The sequence below is a fragment of the Labrus mixtus genome, chromosome 18 (genome assembly GCF_963584025.1).
Source record: "Labrus mixtus chromosome 18, fLabMix1.1, whole genome shotgun sequence".
Lineage (NCBI taxonomy): Eukaryota > Metazoa > Chordata > Actinopteri > Labriformes > Labridae > Labrus > Labrus mixtus.
Genome location: NC_083629.1, coordinates 21223789 through 21234798, shown reverse-complemented (window position 1 = coordinate 21234798; position 11010 = coordinate 21223789). Strand labels below are relative to the sequence as shown.

General features: G+C 40.9%; 1 protein-coding gene across 1 annotated transcript; it reads left to right on the top strand.

The window, feature by feature from the left end:
- Positions 1–1323: 1323 nt before the first annotated feature.
- Positions 1324–10971, top strand: LOC132993523 (RNA polymerase II elongation factor ELL-like). Its single transcript, XM_061063404.1, has 12 exons — positions 1324–1601; positions 4063–4107; positions 4208–4329; positions 4849–5009; positions 6103–6404; positions 7567–7691; positions 7798–8287; positions 8373–8451; positions 8532–8598; positions 8768–8939; positions 9764–9808; positions 9937–10971. The coding sequence occupies exons 1-12, from the start codon at positions 1467–1469 to the stop codon at positions 10063–10065; spliced, it is 1872 nt and encodes a 623-aa protein (XP_060919387.1). The 5' UTR covers positions 1324–1466; the 3' UTR covers positions 10066–10971.
- The last annotated feature ends 39 nt before the right edge of the window (positions 10972–11010 follow it).

The following is an 11010-nucleotide window of genomic DNA, read 5'->3' as shown; positions in this document are numbered from 1 at the left end:
CTTACAATACATATATTTTAACCAGATGATGATGAGCCGCTGGGCTGGATCTTGCCTGGGCTGCCAAAGTAGTTAGAGACAGCCCTGTCAGTAGATAATAAGTTATCAAGTTAACTCTGTTATTTTAACTTGAAATATGCCTGATGTCACATTTATTTAGTCTCTTCAGCCTCTCATCAATTAAGATGTGTTGAAAGAAAGCCATTCGTGAGTTACACAACATTTATGTAATTTAAAAGCCTGAAACACCATAAATCATAAACTTGATGTAAAAATAAGGTGAATAAATTGTAAATGATTGTTGAAATGGGCAACTCATTGAACAATTTTATGCCGTTTCAAGTTCTTGTATCAGTAACAATAATGAAATGACTTTTGCAATGATTGGCTGGATTTAAAAACAATTCAAACATACGAAACATAAACATACAAACGCGCTGTAGGTTTATGAATGGACATTTTTCTGAAGTCATGAAACAAAACTTAGTCAAGGAAAATTTGAATCGAGGGTTTTTAGAAATACTGAGGTTGAAATGAAGAGGCCACAAGCTAAAATAGTTTGCACTTTTTTTTTAACAATTACAATATTTTATCTTGTATTAGTAACAATAATGAAATGACTTTTGCAATGGTTGGCTGGATTTAAAAACAATTAAAACATACGAAACATAACGCGCTATAGGTTTATGAATGGACATTTTTCTGCAATGATTTTTCTGCATTTTTTGCAATGATTGGCTGGATTTAAAAATAATTAAAACATACAAAATGTTACACTAATATACTAAAATTCACCTGCTATTATAACCTTACCTTCATAAAAGTGTTTTTTTTTTTTTTTTACTTGAAACATGCTTAAAAAAACACTTTTATGAAGGTAAGGTTATAATAGCAGGTGAATTTTAGTATATTAGTGTAACATTTTGTATGTTTTAATTGTTTTTAAATCCAGCCAATCATTGAAAAAGTCATTTCATTATTGTTACTGATGCAAGATAAAATACTGTAATTGTTAAAAAAAAAATGTGCAAGCTATTTTAGCTTGTGGCCTCTTCATTTCAACATCAGTATTTCTAAAAACCCTCGATTCAAATTTTCCTTGACTACGTTTTGTTTTTATGACTTCAGAAAAAATGTCCATTCATAAACCTACAGCGCGTTTACTCTAAAGAAATCCCCCCTCATATGAAAGAAAGAAAATTAGCATAGCGAGAGAGGGAGAAAAAGTACAAGTGGTTACGTAAGCGCTACGTAATGGTTTATTTATGTCCCCCTGACCAATGAGATCGTCTCTGAGTCCGGCCGTCATGACGTACTGGGGTCTACTCCAGAATAGCGCGCGGCGGAGGAGCAGCCACACGGAACCGTTTAGCAGCATTTCCCTGGATCCTCTCGCCAATGCGTGTTTGTTTATGCGGGGTTTGTTTGGTCCGGATTAAGCGTGCTGGGGGAAGATATGCGGCGGTATGTCGGCGCTAAAGGAGAACCAGTGTTACGGACTGTCCAGCGGTAAACTGAGCCTCGGCGGTAACGTCTCTGTTTTTCATGTTAAACTCACTGACAGCGCGGCAAGAGCCATTGGCTCCTTTCAAAATGGAAAGGTAGGTTGTGTTTTTTTTAAAAGATTACTCCTCTAGTATTCATCTAAAACGTATAGAGGGGGGTTGTTTTGTTGTATCACTTCGTCAATGATACCCTCACTTAAACAACAAAGTGATAAGAAAAGAAAAGGGAAGGTGGGTTGTGATTTGCGTTTCAGCCGAAGTTCACCAATACCCTCCTCGTTTTTTTTTTTTTTGTCTCCTTTTTGGCTGTGAAATGGGAATACATGTTGCATAATGCAATGCGGAAACGCTTCACTGTGTGATGATGCTTGTTACAAGCTGCTGGCCAAGTCGTTACATGCTGCTGGCAAGTAATGTGAATGTTAATGAGTGTTTGGAGTCGGTGAGAGGAGAAAGGGAGAAAAGGCTTTTTTTTTTTTTTTCGTGGGGAGGAAGCAGACTGTGAGAAAGAGAGAGGAGCTTTAGGATTGGCTTTGAGAAGTGATAAGAGTACCGATCATTGTTGGTAAACATTCATGACTACAGTTGCAGATAGGTATCTGTTCACAGTTTTCTGGGAGAAGGGTGGAAATACAAATAAGGACAGAGGCAGAAATCAAACATATGGCAGCCATGTTCACCAGTGTCATCACCACTCACCTTTTTAATGTGAGCACTATTTAAACACACTTCACTTAGATATTATTTTTCTCGTCCTCTAATCATTCAAAGCACTTTGTCGGTATTAGATTCATCTTTTCACACACATTCATTCATCGATTGAGTCTGCTGTTCCAATCTGCCTGTCGGTATCTAAGAAATCGAAATTCATGCACATGTAGAAATAAGAAAAAAGAAAGCATGTGGTGATGAGTAACAGGGGCTTTGAGTAAAGAGCAGAATCTGTTTCATGTTTATTATTATTGTTTTCTTTATGTTGCTTGTTAAGAAATAACAGCTGCCAGGTGTTAACATGTAAATATCTTCAGCCAATATCGCTCGCTCTCAATCTGATAGGAAGCCAAATAGAAAGAGTTACATATCAATGGCTTCCCACCGAGAACTGTACTGACTGACGACCAGCTTTTTTCTTTTTTACAAATTGAATACTGTCCCTTGAATGTTTAAAACTTCATTACGATTCGTAATTTACACTATCAAGTTCACCGTACCATTTCAGTGTAGTCCCCTACAGGCTTCCATACATACTGTTTGACCCAGTTAACCAGAAATTGAATCAGACGCCGCAGGAAGTCTGAGCAGAGAACAGTTATGTACACTTCCTCAATTCTGTGATTCCTCGTCGCTCCGATGGGGGGGGGGGGGGGGGGGGGGGGGGAAACTACTCGGTGAAGAAAATGACTGACACCGTTTCGTTTACTAAAAGGTGAAAAACCGCACACCCTCCTGCCGTGACTCATTTATACTGTCGTGATGAGATGCAGGAAGTAGCAGGAAAGCACCCCAAACGGAGTCCAACAAGCGGAAAAGAACTGTTGTATTTATTGGGAGGCTGTTCATGGCTCGCTCGGGCCTGATCTCTGGAAAAAAAAAAACACAACAACTGTGCGTGTAGCTGGGTCAAACTGTTTCCAGGCTCAAACCAACAGGTGGCCAAATTAAAAAAAAAACCCTCTCCATGAAGGGTCAATTAATTCCCTTTAATCACATAGAGTCTGTCCATGCTGTGAACGTGTCACGCTGGACTGTCATTCCTTCACTCTTCTGTGGACGTATTCCCTCCTGTGAGAGATGACAGCCTGTTATTTCACCACGCTCGATATATATATATATATTCTCATGCGACAGGCCGCTGTGATTAAGGAGCAGGTTGTAATGACACGAGCGTCGGCTCTCTTTAAAGCGACGTCGGAAATATTCAAAGGCAAGTCGTGCACCAGGGTGAGCAAGTATTCCAGAGAAAGAATGTGGGATACTTTTTTTTTTTAATATGAACAAACAGGCGGCACACATCCAAGTGATGCACATGTGCAGAGGTTACAGAGGAGATGAAGTGTTGGTTCACGATAAGGGCTGGGAGTCACAGAGTAACTCAGGAAACATAAAAAAATTGCCATATGTGATCCACGATAGCGATAACGTGGTGATACAGGGATTCTGTAATAATTGATATTGGCCAGACAATCATGTAATGATACATTGCGACACCTGATAAACCGAGGAATGCAACATTAACTTGTGTTGTGAAAAACAAATGCGTACAGGATAAAACTGGATCTAATAGAAATAAAAATAAAACGTGCAAAATGCATTTAAATGAAGATGATTGAGCTGCAGACAGAACACCACATGGACATAGGCAGAGCACTAGATACAATGAAAACAATCCTAAATGTTGTATTTTTTTTGCACGTCTCTGCTGGTCTGTTACCTGACTGTGTGTGTGTGTGTGTCTGTGTGTGTGTCTGTGTGTGTGTGTGTGTGTGTGTGTTGTGTCTGTTAAAAATGAATGACTTCCAGGCTCGGTCAAAATCAATGAATTTGTCTTTTTCTCCAGGGTTGGCCTTCCCATCCCACCATCTGTTTTAACGGGAATCAAGGGGTAAGACTTGTTGACTCATCCAATAGTTAGATCTCCTGCATTATTATTACTACATGACTATTATTAACTTGTTACCTGAATCTAATTGTTCTTGTCTCAGAGGATCTCCATCCCTTGCTCGGAGGACAGAAACGATTCGAGGACATTCACCTTCGGCGTGACTAACGTCGCCCGGGACAATCCAAATGGGAGCTTCGACTGCGTGCAGCAGCTCAGCGCTGGGTGAATAAAACACACCCGAACAAATCATATGAAACAAGCTGTTCATGTTCACGTTCTGAAATGATGCAAGTCCTTTTTTTTTTCATACTTTGACTGAAAAAGTCAAATGTGTAAAATAAGCGTTTGCTTCACTTAATAATGTTGAATGTATTATGAGAGCAGAGATATCCAGAGATCGCACCATCAACACTTGACGGCTGTAATCATGTTCGGCGCCCGGTGATTGCATGATTACATGTTTACTTTGTGTTTACCCTGCTGGTCCCGTCTCTCTTTTTAAATGTCAGAGGAAACCCCGGGTTCCTGACTGTACCGCTTTAAGAAGCCCAGAAATGAAGTGAATTACATAAATGCCAAGAATCGTGAATACAGACTGCTTGAGTTGCTGCCGTGTTTGTTGGCATACGTCGTCACACCAAGCACATCAACTACACGCTAAAAAAAAAAAAAAACAGATAACATATTGAGATAGGTCTAAAAGATGGCTGTCTATAACTCGCTCTCCTCTCTCTCTCGCAGTTGTGCAGAGGAGCTGTCATGTGTAGGGGTGATTCAGAAGAAGATGACGGTCAAAGCCACGGATGACTCGTACGATAAGGCCCGTCAGAGCATGGCGCAAGTCGAAGAGGAGACGCGCAGCCGAGGGACCATTGTCATCAAGCAGAGCGGGCCCTATCGGGGTAAGAAACACAGGAAAAAAAACGCTCATACGTGCAAGCTCGAGTAGTGTGTCATGCAATCGGAATAACATTGGCCTGAAGACGAATTTGTGCTATGCAGAGAATGTCCCAAGACGCAAAAAAAATTCTGCCATTTACACTGGTTACCATAGCAACTTGTGTGGTAACCACAGGCATATAGTGGTAAATCAGGGCTTTTTTGTGTGTGTCTTTTCTAGCAGCTTTATAACTTTCAGTACAGCTCATTGATGCTCGGTCTGAATTGTTAAACTTTTCAAAAATATACCGTGACGTGAGGTGTTAAACAGCTGACTCTGTGACCGATTTGGCTAGCAGTTAGGATACGCCCTATGTGCAGAGGCTGTAGTTCTCCAAGCCAGGCGGCCCAGGTTCAAGTCTGACAGTGGATCCTTTCTCACATGTCCCCACTCTCTCTCCGATTTCCTACTCTTATCCACTGTCCTATCAAATAAAAGCTAAAAAAAATTTAAAAAAAAGGAAATGCTGATTCTTGACAAACACGAGTGCAGAACACACTCCGGCAGCACGCTCATCTAAATGTGTAAACGATGATAAACCAATGAGTAGGTTTTTCTATGTAACCTCTGTCCTTCTCTTTGTAACCGCCAAAGCACTTCCCTCCGCAGAGACACTTCCAGCCAATGACATCGCTGAACCCACACTAGTTTTGATGATTAATCTTTTTTTGTAGTTCAGAGGAAGCTTCAATAAAAAAAAAAACACTTCCTCTGTCACTGCAGGCTAGTGCAACTGTGCGGTTATTTTCAGAATTAGACAGCATGTTTGTGTGTGACTGTGTGTGCGTGTGCATCTCTGTGGATTTCGGAAGAGGTGAAACAAGGCCACAGGACAAATAGAATTCATTTTCTCTCCTCTGTTACAACCAGCTAGAAGCATAAATAACACATTCATTCTAATGAGCATCACTCAATGATAAAAGGGCAGCACATGCTATTCTACCTGTATAATGGAAACATCTGCCTGTCAATCTCACAGTTTGTCTGTTAAAGATTTTTTTAGCTCTTTATTGGAAATGCTGCTTTTAATGTGAGTTTACCTGCTTCCCTCGCAGGCAAGAAGGTGACTGTGCGAGCCCCGGCGCCAGCACTGGCCAGCTTGGCAAAGCCCCGACCGCCAGCCGCCCACCCTCTGGTCAGCAACATCAGGAAGGGACTCGGCATGTCCAAGCTGAAGAAGAGCGCCTGCGCCTCTAACAAGAAGAGCGTGGCTGCAATGCAGGGGAGGGCTCTCAGGGAGAGAATAACACACCTGCTGGCGCTGAGGCCGTACAGGAGGCCTGAGCTGATCCTGAGGCTGCAGAACGATGGACTGACAGCAGGAGACAAAGACAAGCTGGACTTACTACTGATGGAGGTAACTTATTCATCAACACACATACAAATGGTCTCATTCAAAGTATGAAAGGTGTGTAAAAAAAATAAAATAAATAAAAAAAATAATCATAGCTTGAGAGAAAACACCAACACCGAGGCTGTAAGATTATTTCCCCCCGCATGAACACTGTCGCTGAAATTGGATGTTATCACTGAATAACACTTAAAAGAGCCACTAAAAGAGACAATATGTCAAATTTTTTCAAAATAAAATATCCAAATAAATTAAAATGTTATATATATTTTTAGTTGAGTACTTAAATTACCTTAAATTAATTATTATTAATTATTGTAATATTTCCAACAGTTCTCAAAGCCAGAGAAATCTGTAATTTGACAGTCGTAACAGGGCGTGTCTTGTCGTGGTGGCTGCCATGACAGAGCCGCTACGACTGACACGACATGTTTATCGTTGCCGTGGAAACACCAGATGTTACAATATCAAAGACCGCTGCATAAAGAAGCGGGAACTGCTACTGAAAGCTGCCGCACCGTTGCTGTATGTGCTGCTGCGTGATAGAAATTATACATTAGCTCGTCGGTAAACAGATTCTCTTCCTCGGGTCTGTTCCGCATGTTTGTCTTTGATGACACTCACTTTGGAGCTCGTTTTATTCGGGGGGGGGGGGTGGTGTAGTAGCAGAGAGAATCACTCCCATGATTCCCCGCCAGCCTCGACGTCATCTTCAGTTATTGTTTGATTATGAGCCCCCTAGTCGCGGCTAAATCTACACGCTGTGCGTTCACTCCCAAATCTCAAGCATCAGGAAGTTTACAGGAAGTTAGACACATTTGCAGTTTCCAGTGTGCACTAATGAAAACAGTGTAGCAGGGTCAGGTTCTTTCTGCACACAGCAGCCTGCCTCGTCTTTTTTATCTGCTTCTAAGTGTTTGCTCTGATGACTTTCTTACTTACCAATGTTTCTTGTTAAATAATCTAATTAAAAATCCTTACTTGTGCCCTTATTTAAATTGGCAAGTTTATTTAGCTGCTCCCCTTTAAAGTCTGTGTGATGAAAACACTGAGAAAAACAAAGTCAATGGCAAAGATAAAGAGACTTAATGAAACTTAATTAAAGAACACACGACAAGTCTCTATTCACCTGCTTTGATCTCATGTGTCTGTGGTTATTTGTATCCAGGTTGGCCAGCTTAACAGCCGAGACAACACGTTTGGTTTAAAGGACGGCCTCTATAAGGATCTGCAGAAGGACTGGCCAGGCTACACCTCCGGAGATCAGCAACTTCTCAAACGCATTCTTGTCAGGTAACACAAATGAGAGACTTTCTGCCAGAGTTGCATCAAAAAAAGAATCTGCCATTCATGCTAATTTGTTTAATTAATTTCTTATCTCGCTCTACTTGCTGTGCAGGAGACTGTTTCCACCTCAGCGGAGCCTCCTCACCGTCCCTGAAGCCCAGGTCAGTCCACTTCGAGACACCCCCAACTCCTCTCCAGCCCACCGTCCAAAACCTTCCCTGCCTGAGGAATACACTGACCCTCTGCTGAGTAAGAAGCCCAGGATATCTCACCTGTCGAGTAAAACATCCAGCGACAGGACACAGGTGACGACGTCCAGACAGGCGGCTCATAAAGACGTCACAGAGGCGACAGGGAACGACAAGCAGAGGAACTCGCTCGACCCACGGAAGCTTTTCGACTCCCTGTCAGCGGTCTGTCAGCAGGAAGCAGAAGTGGCCAAGAGGCTTAAACCGACTCCTCCTTGTGCTCAGGAGGAGCCCAACAGCACGGCAAAAGACCGTCCTAAACCCAGTCCGGATCCTCCGTCCCCTCTGGCTGTGCCCAAACAGGACCGACACACAAGCAAAAGGAAGAAGAGCAAACACAAACACAAAGATCAGGTGAGGAATCTACATCTTATCATTCATATATACTGTATTTTTCTTTGCAACATAATGCTAAATAAGATTTCACGTGTGTGTAAAGGAGAAAGACAGAAGGAGAGAGAGGAAAGAAAGGAAGAAGGAACATCATTTGGAGGATTCTGCACTTGTGGACTTCACAGGTGAGTGATGTTACCTGACTTTTAACTCTTAGTGTCAACTTTTTATTACTGAAAATGACTTTGTTTCTTCTTTCATTCAGAGCCTAGTGACATTTTGTTTGACTCTAATCTGCTTCAAGTGAACAAAGACCCCCCCGACTATCTATCGTACGTAAACCTTATCATGACACAAAATGCATCAAAGTGTGTGAATAAAAATGTCTCTTAACACATTAATGATATTAGATAATATCGCCAATTTAACAATTCCTATGCTCAGGTTGTAGTCTAAAGGTGAGCGCTTCACATCATAGTGTCCGTTTTTCTTTTCCTCTAGGATGTATACGGGGATTCACAGTCATGACAAGAGGCAGCACTACAAGCTGGACTTCAACAGGGAGTACAGCGAGTACAGAGATTTACATGCTCGTATTGACCGGGTGACGCGGCAGTTCATGGAGCTGGACACACAGCTGAAGCAGCTTCACCATGAATCCCATAAATACAAGGTAAACATGAAGACAACCGGCACCTTTTAACAGATGCTGACCATGAAATCTAAGTTTAGAGCCACATTCATCCACTGCAAGCTTATAGTGTAGAGTAGAGACACTTTGAACTCTTCAGCTAAAGCAATATGTGTTTCAGATTCTTTGCTATTGTGAACACAATGTGTAAAAGTGTAACTATAAACTAAATTGATCTCAGTGCTCAGTTTTGTTTTCCTTTTTTTTTTCCATTTCAAAATGTTCCCGATTATTTCCATCACATTTTCAAACATTTTGAGGGAAACCAGATGACAATATGTAATTAAAATAGCTTATACCTATTTGTATATCTAATTTTCATGCCTTATAAAACATTTAAAAAGCCAGAGTTGTATTGAAGCCAACAGTGTTGATATCATTGTTTATTAGCTTGTATTCGTCTCTCTGTGTTGCCTGAGCTGGGCTGCATACAAAGTCTTCCCGTGTGTTTATTGTCCCATCAAACAGTCGTTCAGTAAACACTCTGAAGTGCGTCTTTAGGCCAAACTCCATTGGGAATCTTAAATCTCTATAGTCCCTTAATATTGTTCACTCTTACTTTTAGAATCAACGGTCAGAGAAAGCCGTGCAGTTTTTAATTTGTCACATCAAATCAGGGTGAAGATTCTCAGTCGAAACTAAACTTTAGTATTTTGCACAGAAGTAGGTGTTGGAATGGTTATCCCCCTTGTTTCCATCCAATTAACCTAAACATAAATCTTGCATAAGAATGTGTAAATCCAGTAAACTTCTAATATTGTGTCAAAGATCTCTGATGGCAGTTTTTTGTTGTTGTTGTCTTGCAGACGGTTCATGATCAAATACTTAAAGAGTATCGCAAAATTAAAAAGGTAACTCCCATCCTACAACTTTTCAGTATTAATTCCAACATTTCTGTATGTGTAAATGTCTGCTCCCCTCTTCTGGTGCTGCATGAATAAGTCTTTTCTTTTTTCTCCCTCTCTCTCTCTCTTTTTAGTCCAACCCCAACTTCAACCAGGACAAGATTCACTGTGAATATCTTCACAACAAACTTGCACACATCAAGAAGCTCATATCGGAGTACGACCATCAGCAGCTCAGTGTGGACGACTCGAGGCTAAACTGAATATCTTCACTGTGCAGGGGAGCTTCATGCTGCTGAAATGAAATCCACTCAGCTGGAATCTGTGGTCTTTGTTTCACACGAGCTATCGGATAGGTCACTTAGGTCGGGAAGTGTTTGTAAGAAGCAGCAGTGTTACACTTGGAAAAACAAGCCCTTTAATATAAGATCTTTTTTAGACAATGGGAAATTTAAGAAGGAATGGTTTGGTTTGCCGATAGGCTGCTACTCGAGTGACTTTATATTGCCAAGGAAGCAAGGAGTAACTAAAGTTTTATAAAGAATTTAAAGCTTAAACTCACTCTTTAAAAATGCAAACACATACTCTGTATGTGGAGATGAGGTGCTAAGCTTAAAAGACACATGTAGATTCCCATCCTATCACACATCTTTTGTGAATTCATCAATCTGGGTGTTTGCTTCTGTTCTGTTAGCCATACCAGTGTTTATTCAGGTAGCATGAGATGACTGCACGCTGTACAGAAACCTTGTGTGAATAGAGGGTACGAGTTCTGATGTTCACATCCTGAGAAGAAGTGTTTTTTTGGGGGGTTTGGTGCGCTAAGAAATGTCGCCAAAATTCAAGCCAAATCTGCTCTGTGTTGACTTCTGATTACAAGAGCCTGAAACAGTATTCCACTAATGTTGCCTTGAGCGCAGAAGACTGTTACGTTGAACATGAAATGCTATCTTGAAGTTGTATTCAGGGAATTTACACTATGAGTTGCAGTAGAAGATTAAATGTTCTGAGGTTCAAAGAAATTAAAGTTATGGACTTACTGTTTTTATAAGTTGAGGGGCTGGGGGAAAAAAGATCAATATAAAGAATTTATTGCACGCCGTGTACTGTTCAGAATGCATGCGGAGTAAATCAGTTTGATGTCAGTTTCAAATAAATTCATATGTGTTCATTTCGTATGATCTCGTCTTTATTTGAATTCCTTTTAT

Coding starts and splice junctions, on each gene's coding strand:
- LOC132993523 (XM_061063404.1), top strand. CDS start 1,467: ATGTCGGCGCTAAAGGAGAACCAGTGTTACGGACTGTCCAGCGGTAAA. Junction 4,108..4,207: donor GTTTTAACGGGAATCAAGGG/GTAAGACTTGTT, acceptor TTCTTGTCTCAG/AGGATCTCCATCCCTTGCTC. Junction 8,288..8,372: donor AACACAAACACAAAGATCAG/GTGAGGAATCTA, acceptor GTGTGTGTAAAG/GAGAAAGACAGAAGGAGAGA.